Source organism: Oncorhynchus kisutch, linkage group LG23, assembly GCF_002021735.2.
Source record: "Oncorhynchus kisutch isolate 150728-3 linkage group LG23, Okis_V2, whole genome shotgun sequence".
NCBI lineage: Eukaryota > Metazoa > Chordata > Actinopteri > Salmoniformes > Salmonidae > Oncorhynchus > Oncorhynchus kisutch.
Genome location: NC_034196.2, coordinates 41,063,546 through 41,084,414, shown reverse-complemented (window position 1 = coordinate 41,084,414; position 20,869 = coordinate 41,063,546). Strand labels below are relative to the sequence as shown.

General features: G+C 43.4%; 2 protein-coding genes across 3 annotated transcripts in view; both read left to right on the top strand.

The window, feature by feature from the left end:
- Nucleotides 1-7,399, top strand: part of ror2 (receptor tyrosine kinase-like orphan receptor 2) — a 138,001-nt gene extending 130,602 nt beyond the window's left edge. For both annotated transcript variants that reach the window (XM_031802826.1, XM_031802825.1), the window contains exon 9: nt 4,564-7,399. In XM_031802826.1, coding sequence (XP_031658686.1) covers nt 4,564-6,033 — 1,470 coding nt within the window. In that variant the 3' untranslated portion in view covers nt 6,034-7,399. The remainder of the gene's footprint in view (nt 1-4,563) is intronic.
- Nucleotides 7,400-13,348: 5,949 nt separating this feature from the next.
- On the top strand, nt 13,349-19,183 carry nfil3 (nuclear factor, interleukin 3 regulated). The gene is made up of 2 exons (XM_020457994.2): nt 13,349-13,527; nt 17,380-19,183. The coding sequence occupies exon 2, from the start codon at nt 17,536-17,538 to the stop codon at nt 18,919-18,921; it is 1,386 nt and encodes a 461-aa protein (XP_020313583.1). The 5' UTR covers nt 13,349-13,527; nt 17,380-17,535; the 3' UTR covers nt 18,922-19,183.
- The last annotated feature ends 1,686 nt before the right edge of the window (nt 19,184-20,869 follow it).

Here is a 20,869-nt window from a genome sequence, read left to right as displayed (position 1 = left end):
CCAGTCACAGGCAGCAGAGTACTGGAACGAAAGGCGGCCAAATGAGGTGTTGGCTTTAGGGATGATCAGTGAGATACACCTGCTGGAGCGCGTGCTACGGATGGGTGTTGCCATCGTGACCAGTGAGCTGAGATAAGGCGGAACTTTACCTAGCATAGACTTGTAGATGACTTGGAGCCAGTGGGTCTGGCGACGAATATGTAGCGAGGGCCAGCCGACTAGAGCATACAAGTCGCAGTGGTGGGTGGTATAAGGTGCTTTAGTGACAAAACGGATGGCACTGTGATAGACTGCATCCAGTTTGCTGAGTAGAGTGTTGGAAGCCATTTTGTAGATGACATCGCCGAAGTCGAGGATCGGTAGGATAGTCAGTTTTACTAGGGTAAGCTTGGCGGCGTGAGTGAAGGAGGCTTTGTTGCGGAATAGAAAGCCGACTCTTGATTTGATTTTCGATTGGAGATGTTTGATATGAGTCTGGAAGGAGAGTTTGCAGTCTAGCCAGACACCTAGGTACTTATAGACGTCCACATATTCTAGGTCGGAACCATCCAGGGTGGTGATGCTAGTCGGGCATGCAGGTGCAGGCAGCGACCGGTTGAAAAGCATGCATTTGGTTTTACTAGCGTTTAAGAGCAGTTGGAGGCCACGGAAGGAGTGTTGTATGGCATTGAAGCTTGTTTGGAGGTTAGATAGCACAGTGTCCAACGACGGGCCGAAAGTATATAGAATGGTGTCGTCTGCGTAGAGGTGGATCAGGGAATCGCCCGCAGCAAGAGCAACATCATTGATATACACAGAGAAAAGAGTCGGCCCGAGAATTGAACCCTGTGGCACCCCCATAGAGACTGCCAGAGGACCGGACAGCATGCCCTCCGATTTGACACACTGAACTCTGTCTGCAAAGTAATTGGTGAACCAGGCAAGGCAGTCATCCGAAAAACCTAGGCTACTGAGTCTGCCGATAAGAATATGGTGATTGACAGAGTCGAAAGCCTTGGCAAGGTCGATGAAGACGGCTGCACAGTACTGTCTTTTATCGATGGCGGTTATGATATCGTTTAGTACCTTGAGTGTGGCTGAGGTGCACCCATGACCGGCTCGGAAACCAGATTGCACAGCGGAGAAGCTACGGTGGGATTCGAGATGGTCAGTGACCTGTTTGTTGACTTGGCTTTCGAAGACCTTAGATAGGCAGGGCAGGATGGATATAGGTCTGTAACAGTTTGGGTCCAGGGTGTCTCCCCCTTTGAAGAGGGGGATGACTGCGGCAGCTTTCCAATCCTTGGGGATCTCAGACGAGATGAAAGAGAGGTTGAACAGGCTGGTAATAGGGGTTGCGACAATGGTGGCAGATAGTTTCAGAAATAGAGGGTCCAGATTGTCAAGCCCAGCTGATTTGTACGGGTCCAGGTTTTGCAGCTCTTTCAGAACATCTGCTATCTGGATTTGGGTAAAGGAGAACCTGGAGAGGCTTGGGCGAGGAGCTGCGGGGGGGGCGGAGCTGTTGGCCGAGGTTGAAGTAGCCAGGCGGAAGGCATGGCCAGCCGTTGAGAAATGCTTATTGAAGTTTTCGATAATCATGGATTTATCAGTGGTGACCGTGTTACCTAGCCTCAGTGCAGTGGGCAGCTGGGAGGAGGTGCTCTTGTTCTCCATGGACTTCACAGTGTCCCAGAACTTTTTGGAGTTGGAGCTACAGGATGCAAACTTCTGCCTGAAGAAGCTGGCCTTAGCTTTCCTGACTGACTGCGTGTATTGGTTCCGGACTTCCCTGAACAGTTGCATATCACGGGGACTGTTCGATGCTATTGCAGTCCGCCACAGGATGTTTTTGTGCTGGTCGAGGGCAGTCAGGTCTGGGGTGAACCAAGGGCTGTATCTGTTCTTAGTTCTGCATTTTTTGAACGGAGCATGCTTATCTAAAATGGTGAGGAAGTTACTTTTAAAGAATGACCAGGCATCCTCAACTGACGGGATGAGGTCAATGTCCTTCCAGGATACCCGGGCCAGGTCGATTAGAAAGGCCTGCTCACAGAAGTGTTTTAGGGAGCGTTTGACAGTGATGAGGGGTGGTCGTTTGACTGCGGCTCCGTAGCGGATACAGGCAATGAGGCAGTGATCGCTGAGATCCTGGTTGAAGACAGCGGAGGTGTATTTGGAGGGCCAGTTGGTCAGGATGACGTCTATGACGTCTATGACCAACTAGTGTCATATGGGGGCAACTAGTGTCATATGGGGGCAACTAGTGTCATATGGGGGCAACTAGTGTCATATGGGGGCAACTAGATACACAATACAAACAACCTTTTTTTTTTTTTTTTTTGACCTTTATTTAACCAGGCAAGTCAGTTAAGAACAAATTCTTATTTTCAATGACGGCCTAGGAACAGTGGGTTAACTGCCTGTTCAGGGGCAGAATGACAGATTTGTACCTTGTCAGCTCTGGGAACCTTCCGGTTACTAGTCCAACACTCTAACCACTAGGCTACCCTGCCACCCCTGGGCTAGCTACTGTCATATGGGCTAGCTACAGTCATATGGTGTTGGCTAGCTACTGTCATATGGTGTTGGCTAGCTACTGTCATATGGTGTTGGCTAGCTACTGTCATATGGTGTTGGCTAGCAACTGTCATATGGGGTTTGCTAGCTACTGTCATATGGGACTAGCTACCATCATATGGGGTTAACTACTGTCATATGGGGTTGGCTAGCTACTGTCATATGGGGTTGGCTAGCTACCGTCATATGGGACTAGCTACCGTCATATGGGGTTAACTAATGTCATATGGGGTTGGCTAGCTACTGTCATATGGGGTTGGCTAGCTACTGCCATATGGGCTAGCTACTGCCATATGGGCTAGCTACTGCCATATGGGCTAGCTACTGTCATGGGGTTGGCTAGCTACTGTCATATGGTGTTGGTTAGCTACTGTCATGGTGTTGGCTAGCTACTGTCACATGGGGTTAACTGCTGTCATATGGGGTTAACTACTGTCATATGGGGGTAACTACTGTCATATGGGGGTAACTACTGTCGTATGGGGGTAACTAGTGTCATATAGGGTTAACTAGTGTCAAATGGGGTTAACTAGTGTCATATGGGGGCAACTAGTGTCATATGGGGGCAACTAGTGTCATATGGGGGCAACTAGTGTCATATGGGGGCAACTAGTGTCATATGGGGGCAACTAGTGTCATATGGGGGCAACTAGTGTCATATGGGGGCAACTAGTGTCATATGGGGGCAACTACTGCCATATGGGGGTAACTACTGTAATATATGGGGGTAACTACAGTCATATGGGGTAACTACAGTCATATGGGGGTAACTACAGTCATATGGGGGTAACTACAGTCATATGGGGGTAACTAGTGCCATATGGGGGTAACTACTGTAATATATGTGGGTAACTACAGTCATGTGGGGTAACTACAGTCATGTGGGGTAACTACAGTCATGTGGGGTAACTACAGTCATGTGGGGTAACTACAGTCATATGGGGGTAACTAGTGTCATATGGGGGTAACTAGTGTCATATGGGGGTAACTAGTGCCATATGTGGGTAACTACTGTAATATATGTGGGTAACTACAGTCATGTGGGGTAACTACAGTCATGTGGGGTAACTACAGTCATGTGGGGGTAACTACAGTCATGGGGGTAACTACAGTCATATGGGGGTAACTACAGTCATATGGGGGTAACTAGTGTCATATGGGGGTAACTAGTGTCATATGGGGGTAACTAGTGTCATATGGGGGTAACTAGTGTCATATGGGGGTAACTAGTGCCATATGGGGGTAACTAGTGCCATATGGGGGTAACTAGTGCCATATGGGGGTAACTAGTGTCATATGGGCTAGCTACCGGCATATGGGCTAGCTACCGGCATATGGGCTAGCTAGTGAACTCTAATGACCTTATCCTTTGCAGCAGAGTTAACTCTGATCTTCCTTTCCTGTGGCGGTCCTCATACGATCATATTGGTTTTTGCGACTGCACTTGTTCCAGATTGACTGACTGTCATGTCTTAAAGTAGTGATGGACTGTCGTTTCTCTTTGCTTATTTGAGCTGTTCTTGCCATGATATGGACTTGGTCTTTTACCAAATAGGGCTATCTTCTGTATACCACCCCTTCCTTGTAACAACACAACTGATTGGCTCAAATGCATTAAGAAGGAAAGATATTCCACAAATTTACTTTTAACATGTCATAGCTGTTAATTGAAATGCATTCCAGGTGACTACCTCATGAAGCTGGTTGAGAGAATGCCAAGAGTGTGAAAAGCTGGCAAATGGTGGTTACTTTGAAGAATCAAAAATGTGAAATATATTTTGATTGTTTACCTCTTTTAGTTACTACATGGTTACATATGTCTTTTTTCATAGTTTTGATGTCTTCACTATTATTCTACAATGTAGAAAATACTAAAAACAAAGAAAAACCCTTGAATGAGTAGGTGTGTCCAAACTTTTGACTGTTATTGTATGTGTTATTTTAACATCAGCATCAGTTTAAAAAAAACTCTAATTCTCTCTCTGTTTTCCCCTTGTGACCCAGGCAAAGCTGCGGGAGATCAACCTCTCAGCTGTGCGCTTCATGGAGGAGCTGGGCGAGGACCGCTTCGGCAAAGTCTACAAGGGCCACCTATACGGCACGGCGCCCGGCGAGCAGACCCAGGTGGTGGCCATCAAGACGGTCAAGGACAAGGACGAGGGCACTCTCCGCGAGGAGTTCCGCCACGAGGCCATGTTGCGCTCGCGCCTCCAGCACCCCAACATCGTGTGCCTGCTGGGCGTGGTGACCAAAGAGCAACCCATCAGCATGATCTTCAGCTACTCGGGCCTGGGCGATCTACACGAGTTTCTGGTCATGCGCTCGCCACACTCAGATGTGGGCAGCTCGGATGACGACAAGACGGTGAAGTCCACGCTGGAGCAGGCCGACTTCCTGCACGTGGTGACACAGGTGGCCGCCGGCATGGAGTATCTGTCCAGCCACCACGTGGTACACAAGGATCTGGCTACCCGCAACATCTTGGTCTGCGACAAGCTCAACGTCAAGATCCTGGACCTGGGCCTCTTCCGGGAGGTCTACTCAGCCGACTATTACAAGCTGATGGGCACCAGCCCCTTCCCCATCCGTTGGATGTCCCCGGAGGCAATCATGTACGGGAAGTTTTCTACCGACTCGGACATCTGGTCCTACGGTGTGGTACTGTGGGAGATCTTCAGCTACGGCCTGCAGCCCTACTGCGGCTACTCCAACCAGGACGTCATCGAGATGGTGCGCAACCGTCAGGTGCTGGCCTGTCCCGACGACTGCCCCGCCTGGATCTACACACTCATGCTAGAGTGCTGGAGCGAGTTCCCGGCACGCCGCCCACGCTTTAAGGACATCCACACTCGCCTGCGCACTTGGGAGAGCCTGTCCAACTACAACAGCTCGGCTCAGACCTCGGGCACCAGCAACACCACCCAGACCAGCTCCCTGAGCACCAGCCCCATCAGTAACATCAGCATGAGTGCAACCAATGCCGCGCGCTACGCCAACCCCAAGAAGAACTCGCCCTTCCCCCAGCCCCAGTTCATGCCCATGAAGGGCCAGATGCACCGGCCCATGTTGCAGCAGCACCCGCAGCAGCTCTACATCCCGGTCAACGGCTACCAGCCCATGCCGGCGTACCCATACATGCAGAACTTCTACCCCATGCAGATGTCCATGCACCAAATGGCGCACCAGCAGATGGCGCACCACCCGCCGCAGATGGTGGCCAAGGCAGGATCGCACCACAGCGGCAGCGGCTCCACCTCCACGGGTTACGTCACCACGGCGCCCTCCAACGCCTCCGGTACGGAGCGAGCGGCCTTGCTCAGCGATAGCCCCAAGGCCAACATGGAGGACATGGCGGACGGTGCGTCCCAGAATGGGCTGGGGCATGGAGAGGACACAACAGTCCCCGAAACTGAATTACTGGGTGATAATGACCTGCCACAGACTGACGACATGGAGATGCACTCGGAGGCATAGGGGGACCGAAAGTCTGGAGGACTGGGGAACAAACTAGAGCTGAAATGCTCTGTGAACTTAATTTGTTTGAGTTCAATTGAGCGCCATGAATAAGTGAAGGGAACGCATTGGAAAAACAGTGACTGAATGTTATTTATGGGTTGTTTAGTTGTCACTGGTGCATCCGAATGATATCAGTGTCTCAGGTTCTTCCCTGCAGGACCCCTTTAGCAAAGTGTCATAAAACGAACCCTGAACCCTGAAAGCCGCTCGACAGAAAACGTCAATGAAGAGAACCATTTTCACCATTTGGGCTGCGGGTGCGACCGGCATGGACAGTGTTCTCACTTTGTTGCAAAGCCATTCAGAAGAATTTAGGTTCTTACTGTTTCTGTGCAACATGAAGTATTTTCTTTTCGACAAAGGATTCCTGAAGTTGCCTTGTGTTCATGTTTTCAAAATGTTCAATTGTATAGTAGTAGGCCAATTCCAGAGACGATTTTACTGTGGTTTTACGTGAGACAGGAGTGTCAATTTGGCAGAATGTATGATGAATGGACAGAAACATTTATTGGGAGTTTACAGGGCAATTCCACCACTTTTCAACCTCCATTTTCATTGTCTTAATATGTCTATATATGTTAAAATGGCACATGACATCATCAAAAGTTCAAATGTTTAAAAAGTGATTTTTAGAAACTCGTTGCCGATTTTGAAAATCGACGTCTTACTTTTTAATTTTGAAAAATCGTACTTTTAATCCATACCATGTTATGTCACAGAGAAGCATTTGTTAGGACCACAGATCATAGAAATGCCATACAGTATGTAGATACTGGTAATGTGCTGGATATAATGAATATGAGGTTGAAAAGTGGCGGAATTGCCCTATTAAAACCTTCCTTAGATACAGTATTTTGGAATAAAACTTTATCAAATAATTGTTATACTCAGTAGATTGATATTGCTCATGGAACATGGATGTGTCACTACTCAACATACATCATGTGATAAGACCAGAAAGAACTGTACATGATAAGTATATTAGCGTGGGAATTGTTGATGTTTAGCCTTATTCCGTTTGAGCCTTATGCTCATATTCTCTTTCGTATGGGCTTGTATGTTACACGTTGCTCAACTTCAACTTTGATACCCTGTTTTACAGATTTGTAATTTATGTAATTATTATTTTTTTAAACACAATTTTTGTTTTATCATGCGTTGTTGGCAAAAAAGTGTTTAGTCTTGAGGTTAATACTTAAATGTCATTGCAGCCAGATATTAGCTTTTTTTTTTTTTCCGTAAAGGTGTAATAACAAATGTTAACCATATATTGTATACATCCAGCCACATGGAGTATCCAATAAAGTGATACATTATAAAGACATCAGCCTTGTTCCTGTCTTTATTAAAGCCCACACTTTGCATGTTTGTTGCCTAAGTTTTAGGCCTAGTGCTTATTTGATTCATTATAGTTCCCTTCCTTGGTCATTACCTCCAACACCTGTTTTGCAGAGCCATAGTTCCCTTGGTCATTGTGAGGTTTGTACCAAAAGACTTATGATGGATTTTCATGATGTCACATAGTTCTATAGAAGCTGATATACAGAGCATTATGGGTAATGTAGACATTCTTACGTTTCCTAACTGGCCTAATTAAGTAGTATGCATTGTGACATTAGGGTTACAGACGTGACAAAAACACAAAAACCTGAAAAAAACATATACCAAACACTGAGCGGCCTGTGGAATCTTCTTTTGAGCCTAAAATGAACATCTGTATAAAACTAGGAGCAAGTTTGTGGTATTACAATATAGATGTACACTTGATCCTCCAAACTCCTAGGGTGCATCCAAGATGGTACCCTATTCCATATATAGCGCACTTCTTTGGACCAGAGCCCTTTAAACTTGTCCCAGGGCCGTTGAGGACCCTGTTAACCAAACCAGACCAAACTAGCTGTAACACTGCAGAGCTGTTGACAAACACGGGTAATGATTGACTATCACACACCTGCACAGGCTACGTGCGTGTGTGGGTTACAGTGGGGCAAAAAAGTATTTAGTCAGCCACCAATTGTGCAAGTTCTCCCACTTAAAAAGATGCGAGACCTGTAATTTTCATCATAGGTACACTTCAACTATGACAGACAAAATGAGAAAAAAAATCCATAAAATCACATTGTCGGATTTCTTATGAATTTATTTGCAAATTATGGTGGAAAATAAGTATTTGGTCACCTACAAACAAGCAAGATTTCTGGCTCTCACAGACCTGTAACTTCTTCTTTAAGAGGCTCCTCTGCCCTCCACTCGTTACCTGTATTAATGAATACGTTCTCTATCGAATGCACTGTTTCTGTTCACTTTAAGTTTCAACTGATCAACTGAAAATAAAAGTCAAACAAAACTATTTCTTATTTTTCATCATTCCACGGGAGTGTAACTGAAGATGTATAATTCAATCAATACAGTGCCCTCCATAATTATTGGGACAGGGAAGCATTGTTTCTACAATTGGCAATGAGGTTAAATTGCTGTCAGAACTGTCAGAACTTTAATTTGAGGGTATTTTCATCCATATCTGTATGGTTCTGTATTTATATTCTTAGTCAACCTTGTGTTCTGTTTCTTTGTGTTCTTGAACGTAGCCCTGTCTTTCATTTTTGTTCATTGATTTCACCTGTGTTAGTTACTCAACTGGTCTCATCAGCTCCTTATATTAAGTTCATTGTGTTTGTGCCTTTGTGAGGTATTGTTCGTTTTGACTCTATTAAGCACTTTCCTAGCTCGTTTGTGAGAACCAGTTATAGCCTTCAGTCCTAGTTTTTGATTCACCTGCTTGTTTGCCTGCCTGTGACCACGATTCCTGCCTTCTGCGAAGGCGAAATAAACACCTGCCGCGCTCTGCGCGTGAATCTATACCTTTTTCACTACAATATCGGCTGAACCGTTTAGACAGTACAGGACTTTTTTTGTACACAGTACACCCATTTTAGGGGACCAAGAGTATTGGGACAAATTCACTTATTAAAGTAGTAAAAGGTTAAGTAGTTGGTCCCATATGCATAGCACGCAATGACTACATCAAACGGTTCACTCAATATGGACGAAAATACCTTCAAAATAAAGCTGACAGTCTGCTCTTTAACCTCCTAGTCATTGTTTGATTTCAAATCCACATTTCTGGAGTATAGAGCCAAAATAAAAAATTCGTCACAGTACTAATAATTACGGAGGGTACTATATATCTATATATATATATATTGTATTTGTTATATCCACTTCATCCCCTGAAGAAGAGCGATGTAATGTAAATTATTTTGTTGATAAAATATCCTCTGCTGATATTTTTTTCAAAGAAAAAAGGGGAGAAGGTTCCTTTTACATAACCTTTACCATCAAAAGACAAAATATATAAATGCATTACGATGAACATAAAATAGTATTAAAGTAAGAATATTTTAAATAATCCTAATCTTTGCAGTGAACATACAAATTGAGTAGTTTTGATATCTCTCCCGTGCTGGCATCCCATTTTACGTTTTTGAAATAGGGGGGAATGGCCTTGGTTCGGCTCAAAACGTCAAGCGCTGTAAAATGCTGCATTGTGATTAACAAAAGTGCACGAGCTGCCCGATGCTGGGCTGGCGCGTAAAAACATAACAGACACAGCTTCACTCGATTTATCCTTGTGGTTTTGCAAAGTGTAGGCGTGCCTCACTGATCCAACTGTCAATGACAGCATCCTCGAATGTCACTCTGAATTCATTTAAAAGGCATGCACATAGATGGACCTCGAAATTGTGGCCTACAGAATGGACGTTGCCCGTGCACAGAAAAAAGGTTGGATTTACGAACATCATTTATGGCAAAACAATGGATAAGTGTAGGTGGGATGCAGACTAGCCAAGATACATCGCTTTATCCAAAAGTGATGTCCACGACCACCATGTTGTCCTCTCCTTCTCAGGAGTCTGGTGACAACACCAGCAGCCCTGTGCGTCTTTACGCAAACTCCGTTTTGGGATTAAATTCGACCTTTAGTCCTAAAGGGAGACTACGAGTGCGCAGAAAGAGAGAGTTCATACCCGAGGAGCAGAAAGATGGCAATTATTGGTTCAAAAGGAAAAGAAACAACGAGGCAGCGAAAATGTCAAGGCAACGTCGGAGAATGGAAGGGATTCTGTTAGAGGGGCGAGCAAATGAACTTCTCAGAGAGAACGAAAAACTAAGAGCGACCCTTTCAGCCGTCCAATATCGCGCCATTGGAGTGGACGGTAGTCGTGATAAACCCGTTGATGAACAACTCTTCTCAACACATTGTTTTCATCCGGCCTCAACTAGTGTCCCTCGTGCGGCTCCTTGGATGCTGCCACCTGATGTGTCATTTGGCACAACGTTTAATGTTTCAAAAGATGTGTCGGACAATACATTTACTCCTGGATTCACACATAACCCAGATTTCCCCAATGTTGGCACCTGTCGAAGAACCCATCTTAACTGTTCAGATGTTTCTCACCAATTCCATTCTCCGGACAAGGAATGTTTCTCCGGAGCTGGAGTACCCGATTCTTATCCACCTGTGCCAATTTTGAATGACTATCAGTGCTACAGAAATGTTGGTATTGCATGCAATGTTGGACATTATCCTTCTCATATATTTGAATCACCATCCAGATATAGCACCTCTCCAAATGTCGGCATATCATACTCAGTGATTCGGACAAGCGCTCAATACTCCAATACACGTGCGCACCATGCACGAGATGCCAACATTGAAGATTTTGCAAATGGAAACACACCTGTGGATCTCGACCGCGCAAATAAAATAATCTCAACTGACCGTCAGAGTCACCGTACAGAACCGTGCTCTTCGGAAATAACTGAAAGGGGCGCACAAGCCCATGACAGAACAACCACCGAAGCATCTGACGGTGGGACAATGTACCTTTTACCTCACAAATTGAGGTTCAAAGCTAACAAACCTTTAAAAGAACAAACGAATTTGTTGAACAGAGCTTCTACAGATAACGACAATGAAATAAAGAACAGTGGTCAACTGTGCATCTACAATGGGACTAGGCCTATGCGCCATATGGATGAGCAAGAATTGATACAATGGGATTGCGAAAAAGAAAGTAAGAATAATTCAAGTAGGTCGAACATTCAACCTGAAAAAGACAAGTTGCCGCAATATTTTACCAGCTCTTGCAGTAAACTGTTAGTGTCAAAAGAAGCAACGACGCCAGAAATAATGACAAGTTCACCTGCTACAATCGTCTCAGGTGAAATGATTGAGAATGGACATTTAAGGCATCAGTTGGCGTCGCTATGTGCCGAGGTGAAAAACCTAAAGCAAATAATTTTGTCAAAATCGCACAGATTTTTGGATTGAATCCCCATTGACTGTTCTAACCTTTTTTATTTTTTTATTTTGTTGTTGTTGATATTATGCTGCTGTGTTGCCCTTCCAAAATCTGTTTTGGCTTAAAACTATTGAAGCCTATTATAAAATGTAAGTTAACGGTATGTTATGATTAAAATTCCCTAAATGACAATGGTCCTATTATATGCCTAGTTCGTTTATTATTCAAACATACGTTGAACAGTAAATTACATGAATATGGACTTTGCCGCCAGGTGATGTCGCACTTTCTTTATAAAGAGCATGAGTCTGTAAGCCCTACCTACACATTGGTACAGCTCATACTAATTCGTTTTTCATCCTTCATCACATAATTTAGCAATTTGGATAAATTATCTTACTTGTGTTAATAAGTTAGTCTAGTCATGGTTGAGGGCAGGTGTAAATAGTCATTGTTGAGGGCAGGTGTAAATAGTCATTGGGCCAGTGTAAAATAAATAGGCACGGTTATATTGCTCATGTTCCATTACTCCAAGTATTTTTCTTGAGTAGCCTAGAAACTAAACTGCACAATTCGATTCATATTAACTTGGCCTAAGTTATGGTCATTAAAAAATATATATATAAATATATATATATAATAAATAATTTTGGTTACAATATATATACAATATATATATTGTAACCAAAATTATTTAAACGGACTCTAAATATGGCATCAAATATGGCATCATATCTAGTTTGAATCTATTTTAGTCAATAGAGGACACTCTTGTTTTGCAGGGTCACCTCATTGTTATAAATGTACTATATATGGTGGTGTATGTTAGCTCACTAAAGAGTTGACTTTGGTTACTTTAATGCAAAAATCTTTAACATTAATGTTTTTTTTTTCTAGAATCGTATTTGTACTCGAAATGTTTCCATCTAATTCAAATATAAAAAATTGCCATCAATCCAAATTCACAATGTTTTAAATTCTTCGATTGATATGAATATCTCTTGTTACTGTGTTCCCCGAAAAAGATTTGCGACTTCACGAGCATCGGACTTGATATGTCTACTGGAATAAAGAATCATTGGCTCAAAACAGAAAATGCTGGGTTTCAATTGGCTGCGTGGGCTTTCACTCACTGCACGCCGCCAATACACTTCTCCACTGACCTACTAACACAAATTCATGAGGCAGCGGTCACTTCGATTACTGTTCTCCTGGCAACAGGATATTATGCTCGAAGCACGATTGCAGATTTTTTTTTTCTTCTGAGTAGGGTCTGTAGAATCTATATATGGGTTTTGTTTCTTGGGGGACTGTGGTCTAAACACCCAGCATCACTTTCTACTCCACCCATTCCATTGGTCCAATTCCAACACACTGTAGGCCCTATCAATTATACATTGGCTTATAGAGAAATAAAATTGTCTAAAGTGCTATATATATGTTTTTTTTATTACCTAATTGTTTTCTTTATAAGCCAATGTGTCATTTATAGGCATTACAATGAATGTAATGGTTGGAGTATATACTGCTGCTGGGTATATAGACCTAAGTACCCCCAAAACACCATCTATAGATTCTACAGAGCCTATTGAGTATACCCAACCACACTTTAACTAAAGGCACATAGAATCGTTTTTTCTCTATAAGCCAATATGTAATGTATAGGCCCTACAGTGTATTGCATTGGGATCAATGGAATGGGTGGAGTGGAAAGCCCAATATTGTGAACATTGTCTGAACATGGTATTTTTTCGATATGGTTGTCTTAAAAAATGTTTTTAGAAGCATATGTGTAATTGTTTCCATGAAGTCCTTATTTCATTCGCTTCTAATCACAATAAAATGTCCATTGATTAAAATCTAATATCTTAAATTAATTAGTTAACCACATTGCAATGTTTTGAAATGCGGGCTTTTATTTTGAAGAATTCATCATTAGCATACGTCACCGTTTGTGCTGCTGGCAGAATACTAGTGTCACTCCGAAAGGAAAAGCGAAGCAGACAAGGAACGTTTCTCCAAATTTACTGGATTTTTACCTCCGGCAAAACTATTTGTTTTTGTAAATCAGAAACTCAGCCTATACTCTTTTACACGGTATACATCGGAAAACAATACTTTTTTTATCAACCTGATGCTTGAAAAGGTAATTTTTATTTTAGTTAAGCGTTGGAAAGCCAGCCATACTGGTGGAAATTATGTTTACGCAGTCTAGTTGGCAGCCCTAACTATTTAGTCTCTATAGACAAAATCTCTAGCTATTGTATTGCACCATATTCATTCATTTTAAAAGTTTACCTGTTATTTTTTTTAAAAACGTATTACATTAACTCATAACAAGTGTATTACTGTGTAATTAGCTAGTTGGATAACTGTGGTATCACGCATGATGTAACGTATGAGGTTCGCCTGCTTGGTTAGCTGTAACCGCTGGAGACTTCACATGTTGCTACAGTAGCGAGCGTGCGGGTTAGTTTGATATTTTGTATCATTTTAGGCTCGATAACTACCAGTAAACATTACGCGCAGAACATGGCACAGTGACCTGGAATTCGATGTGGGTGGATTTGCTGCTGTCTCTCTGCGGATGGAAAAAAAAATGTTTAAAAAAATGTTATATATATAATAGCCTAATATGCCCGTGTTGGTAGCTTTTCCAAGCACTGCTTTACATCACACCGTTGCAGTTTAAAATGGGCATTAGCCTACATACAGCAAGCAAAACATGCATGGGACTACCTATGTGTGATGCTTTCCATTGAGGAAATAGGCTTGGATAATGCATTTCAAGTAGACATATATTTGTTCTTAGTGTTAGATCATTTTTCTTTAAACCAATTTACCAGTCCTGTATAGGCTAACATTGCATAACCGCCTCAGCCACAGAATTTGCTGGGGAGGGATGGAGTTGATCGCGCTTATTTTATAATCCTGACACAATGAAGTAATCAGGGGCAATGGGAAAGGACGGTGAACGAGCACCTCATTCTTTCGGGTCCTGTTCTGACTGACAATCAGAACATTCCGTCGCTGTTTAACGATTGAGGAACTTTGCACGCTACACCTATAGACTGTCTAGAGTTGTTGCCCATAGGCTAAAATGACTCACAAATCCGAGCATGGTATCAAAAAAAGAGCGGGGAATCAATATTTACAGAGTGTATTGTTCAATTTGGTACGCGTTTGGCGACATTGTAAGCAACCGTAGTATAACACGTTATTGTACCGTTGTTGCCTACACTATTGCCGCGATATTGACTCAAGTTCATTCCAAAAAAAAAAAAAAACTCCATTATAAATGTATAGAAAAACATCGCAGACTCATTCGCACGTGTTTCGGGCCTTTAGTTAGCATAGTGTCAATTGTGACAGTCTGACGTCATTGTTCCCTGATTTTGTTTTTATTTTGTTGTTTCTGTCCGACCACGTGTGATGATTATGACTGGACGCATTCCTTTGTTCCTTGTTTTGGGGAGTTATGGGAGCACGGTGTAAGGCTTCAATATAGGAACACAATGTAACTACAGTATAGCTGTGTAGTTTTTTTTTTATTCAATTGCTGCTTAATCTGACTATAAGCCTAGGCGGTGGTTACTAAAGGACCACGCCTTTTGTAAAGCCCACGCATTTGGCTCCGAGTTGTTTATCTCATTCGATTTGAACGCACCGCCGAGTTTGACCATTGAAGGTCATTGTCAGGCAGTCTCTCAGCTCTTTTACGACTGGAGCTAAACATCTATGTTTAGGGTAGTGGGTTTACGGCACTAATAGATCTTGCTGTTCAACTGACATGCCGCAAGAAAATAGCAAATAGCTTTTCCTCTTAGACTGTTTTGAAACGGGCATTGTTTCAGTGTGCATGACTTAATGCTTAGACCTCTGGCGATGACATCATTTGTAGAGCCTGAATGGGGTCGTGCGCGCTCAAAAATCGCATAATTTTCGCCACTCTCCGACTAATGGATTTCGCAGTTGTGTCATCCTAAAATGTCAGAGTAGTCTTGTCCTCCATTCGTCCTGGAAAACGTTGTACTTGTTACACGCATCTACTTTGTCTGTAGATACAGATGGACAGTCTAATGTATTTATGATAATGTTTTTACCTAATTCCTACACAGTACTTTTAGAAGGAGAGAGAGGGAGAGAAAGAGATCAAGAATGACTTGCTTTGGCAATGTAAACATGTTTCCCATGCCAATAAACCCATTTGAATTAGAATTTGAGAGGGAGAGAGAGAGAGAATGGGACCCAACTAATGGTAATAGTTAATAAAACCTTGAATCCACTGTAATACATTTTCTCTAGTGAAGAATGAAGATAGGGCATCTGATTGGTCTGTTATAATAGGGAAATGGAGACCTGATTCAGCAAGCATATCCCTCTTGATATTGTGATCTCAAGAGGTTGCAAAGTTTAACAGTTTATGTCCCCTCTTAGGATGAGTCGCATCAATCAATCAAATGTATTTATAAAGCCCTTTTTACATCAGCAGATGTCACAAAGTGCTGTACAGAAACTCAGCCTAAAACCCCAAACACCAAGAAATGCAGATGTAGAAGCACAGTGGCTAAAGAAAAACTCTCTAGAAAGGCAAGGACCTAGGTAGAAACCTAGAGAGGAATCAGGCTCTGAGGGGTGGCCAGTCCTCTTCTGGCTGTGCCAGATGGAGATTATAAGAGTAGATGGCCATTAAGGCAAGATTGTTCTTCAAGATGTTCAAACGTTCATAAATGACCAGCAGACTCAGAGTTGTAAGATGTGTGGCCAAGGGCCACCCTCAGTGGTGTAACCTGCTCACAGGCACCCTGTCAGTAAACAATACAGAATTAAGCAATAAGGCCCGAGGGGGTGTGGTATATTGCCAATATATCACAGCTAAAAGCTTTTCTTACGCATGAGCCTGGATAGAGCAATATTGGCCAAATACCACAAGCCCCTGAGGTGCCTTATTGCTATTATAAACTGGTTGCCAACATAATTAGAGCAATAAAAATACATGTTTTTGTCATACCCATGGTATACGGTATCTGATATACCACAGCTGTCAGCCAATCAGCATTCAGGGTTTGAACCACCCAGTTTATAATAAATAATAGTACATACCTGTACCTAAACAGTGTATTGGACATGGACTGGTGTAAATCTACTGTTAAGCAGGAGGTGAATGTTAAATAAATGTTTTTGTCATACCCATGGTATACGGTATCTGATATACCACAGCTGTCAGCCAATCAGCATTCAGGGTTTGAACCACCCAGTTTATAATAAATAATAGTACATACCTGTACCTAAACAGTGTATTGGACATGGACTGGTGTAAATCTACTGTTAAGCAGGAGGTGAATGTTAAAGCCATTACATAAGCTTACTATGCAGACATTCCGTCATTTGTTACGAAGCTCAACTGAGCTCAGACATTAATTTTCCTCTGCTGTAAAAGTCGCTTTACATTATGGTGTAATAATACAAGATGTCCAAAGTCTAGATTACAAAATGGGTTTTAAATAATGGCGTGGAGGATATTTCACGTCTCAAAACCGCTGAGGATTTCAGCTACTTTGAGAGTCAGTTTATACTAAACGTTATGAGATTATTGTGGCATCACTAACTCCAGATCCAGTTTTTCAAGTTCATCCACCTATAGCTATAAGTTTGAAGACAAAACCATATTATGGTGCCTGGCTTGCTTAACTAGCCTGGCTACTCCTTTTCGGGTATATATGATATGTTCTGCACAAAAAATCCCAGTCAAACACAAAACTTGCCCTTTATTACGCAGTATGTAGAAAAGGTGAGCGTGCATATAATCTTCAAGAATGTGTTTCTTACAGTACTCTATGAGTACTAAGCAACATCTATGTTTACTCAGCCGAAAGATCCATGTGATAGTGATGTACACTGTGACTAAGCACATGAAATGGAAGCCAAAGACAAATGTGAAAAGCCATCTGATCTTAAACCTTGATATCTAAAACTTCTCTTTTTCTTTTCTCAACAGCTTTGGGGAATTCTAAAGGACCATTCCCCCATTTGGAACTACCATTGTTGGACACACATGTCATTGGTACCTTTTGGTTTAAGATAACGAGATGTCCAGTCAAAAGGACTAAGGACCTATGAGTTTCTTGAACACAAATATCCCAATCGTTGAAATATGCAGACCATCAAGAGTGAGCCACTGTCAAATGGCTCCTACAGCGGAGAGGACGCCCTGGTTCTGGCTGTGGCCCTTCAAGGGGCTGACAGGGATCTGATGGACCACAAGCTCTCCACCATGCCCTTCAAGGCCAAAGGCACCTCCTGCCGCAGGAAACGGGAGTTCATCCCCGACGAGAAGAAAGACAATCTCTACTGGGAGAGGCGGCGCAAGAACAACGAGGCGGCCAAGCGTTCGCGGGAGAAGCGGCGCCTCAATGACATGGTGCTGGAGAACAAGCTGCTGGCCCTGGGCGAGGAGAACGCTTCCCTCAAAGGAGAGCTGCTGGCCCTGAAACTCAAATTCGGCCTGGTCAGCTCTGCGGCCTACACGCAGGAAGTGCAGAAGATCTCTGTGTCAACGGCCGCCCTCTACCACGACTTTGTCTCGCCGGGCGAAGCCCGAGGCTCTTGCATCAGGGACCTAGAGTCCCCTCACCTGGGCAGCAGCTGCATATCGGTCATCAAGCACTCCCCTCACAGCACGCTGTCTGACATGGCTGAAATCTCTGCAGCGACCAAGGCTAGCATGTGCAGGACCCCCGAGATCATCAAGCAAGAGCCAGCCGAGCACGGAAGCTACGTGCGTGAGAGGAGCAGTCCATATGAATTGTACAGGAACTACATTGCCAGCCCTTTCTCCGGGGTTTACTCCCAACCCTCCCCATTCCTGCCGCTCACCAGGTCGATCAGCAACTCCCCGAGGACCTCGGACGACGGGGCCGTCAGTAAGTCCTCGGACGGCGAGGATGAGCAGCAGGTCCCCAAAGGCCCCATGCCACATGCCGCTGACCCGAAGAGCGTCATCGTATCCCGCCTCAAAGTGCCAGATGCTTGTTCGTCGGCTCTGCCCCACAAACTGAGGCTCAAGAACAGGGCCATTCCAATCAAAGTGGAGGCCATCGACCCCGACTACGACTCTTCTGGAAAGTCTTCCTCTCCCATCGACATGTCGGCCAGAGAAGACTACCAGAGGGGCCAGGGTGCCGTGGCGGACTACATGCAGTCGCCCCTCAGCCCCTTGTCACTCCAAGTGACCAACATCCGGGATTGGACCCACCGGCCAGAGCACTGGCACAAAGACAGCTCAGAGAAGCCACAAAATAGCTACCAGAACAGGCTCTCCCCGGTCCCTGTCTCCAAAAAACTCACTCTGGACCTTGAAGACGGCTCCTACGCCCACTCAGACTCTGAGAACTTGTACTTAAAACGAGGCATAGCTGACCTGTCTGCAGAAGTTTTGTCTCTGAAAAGACTGATAACATCGAGGCAAGGGTCCGTGATAGAATCAACCAAAAGCACCTCTGATCATGAGTCATTATCGAAAGGATGTTACTCAAAATGAGTTTGCACAATGCCTGGTTTTCCACTGTATTTACTATTGCACTGTGCGGTTGATATGGTGTATAAATGCAGTACATTTAAAATGAATGGTGTGTTGTGCACTTGCTGTTGTAGTTCGGCGTATCTTCTTCATAGCTCCACCTGTAACCCAAAGCCAAATGTCAGGCTGAGGCTACTGTACATGCACATTTTATGTCAACTTTTAAAAGTTTTGTTGTAAATGGTGACTTTTTTGTTGACAATAAATATGTGTAAGCACTGAACCTTGTGCGTGTGTGTCTTTTAGCAGTATTATTTTCAGTTGATCTGTTAAGTATTTCAACAAACAGTTCACGACAAGGATGCAAATAAATCATTGTCTCTGACACTGGTAGGATTAATGCAATACACTCATCAGAAACTGTTCATGTCCATTACAATCTCTGAAGAGTTTAGCAGGGGAAGCAGGGGAAAAACTACAGGTGAGACATGTACATGAAGGCTCTGCAGATGCCTGCTTTTGTGTTCCCAACCCAGACAAGTTAAAGAAACACTACGTGAGTTAAATTGCTTATTGTTTACATACAATTTTGGATAGAATTTTTGCTGAATGGTTCAAGTCATATACATTTATGATAATTATCAATTTCTTACAGTATATCATGAAACCACACAAAGTATTAGGCCAACAATAGCCTATATGCTTTTTGCTGATAAGTGTGGGGAGGTGTTGCCCTTTCTGTCCAATGAGGTCATTTATGGACAATATTTCTGTCCATTTAAGGGGACCCTTTTTGGCCCAAGAGCACCCCAAAGCAAAACAATAGTATTTTTAACCATGAAAATCAGCTGACTAACATACAACTAACTATACAACCTTACCTTGAAATTAGAACATTACATTTACATATACAGTAAATTAATAATTATGAATAAATTAGTGCCATCCTGAAGCCATTGAGAACTTGTTTTCTCACAGCAACCAGCCTAACTTCCATTATGTCAAAAAGAGTTTATTGATTTCGGTCATATGGCCACAACTATAACAAAGTAAAGCATTGAAGACCATGTTGGCTCTGTCCCCAGTATCTTGGTCAAATCAAATCATCAAATCACATTTTATTAGTCACATGCGCGGAATACAACAGGTGTAGACCTTAAAGGGAAATGCTTACTTACGAGCCCCTAACCAACAACGCAGTACAAATAAGAATAAGAAATAAAAGTAACAAGTAATTAAAGAGCAGCAGTAAAATAACAATAGTGAGACTATATACAAGGTACCAGCACAGAGTCAATGTGCGGGGGCACCGGTTAGTCGAGGTAATTTAGGTCATATGTACATGTAGGTAGAGTAATTAAAGTGACTATGCACAGATGATAACAACAGAAAGTAGCAGTGGTGTAAAAGAGGTGTGTGTGTGGGGGGGGGGGGGCAATGCAAATAGTCTGGGTAGCCATTTGATTAGATGTTCAGGAGTCTTATGGCTTGTGGGTAGAAGCTGTTAAGAAGCCTCTTGGACCTAGACTTGACGCTCTGGTACCGCTTGCTGTGCGGTAGCAGAGAGAACAGTCTATGACTAGGGTGGCTGGAGTCTTTGAAATGTTTTGGGCCTTCCTCTGATACCGCCTGGTGTAGAGGTCCTGGATGGCAGGAAGCTTTGCCCCTGTGATGTACTGGGCTGTACGCACTACTCTCTGTAGTGCCTTATGGTTGGGGGCCGAGCAGTTGTCATACCAGGCAGTGATGCTCTCGATGGTGCAGCTGTAGAACCTTTTGTAGATCTGAGGACCCACCTGAGGACCCATGCCAAATCTTTTCAGTCTCCTCAATTACATTATAAGATAATGCCTGGGATGTAAGTCTACAGACACGTAATAATAACAATATCTCATTAAATCTGGGTCAGTAATCCAGCCTCATCACAGCAAAAACTACTATACAGTCTACATTCCTTCACTGGCTGACT

Bases quoted from the DNA above. Each gene is read 5' to 3' on its own strand.
- nfil3 (XM_020457994.2), top strand. From the start codon at position 17,536: ATGCAGACCATCAAGAGTGAGCCACTGTCAAATGGCTCCTACAGCGGA.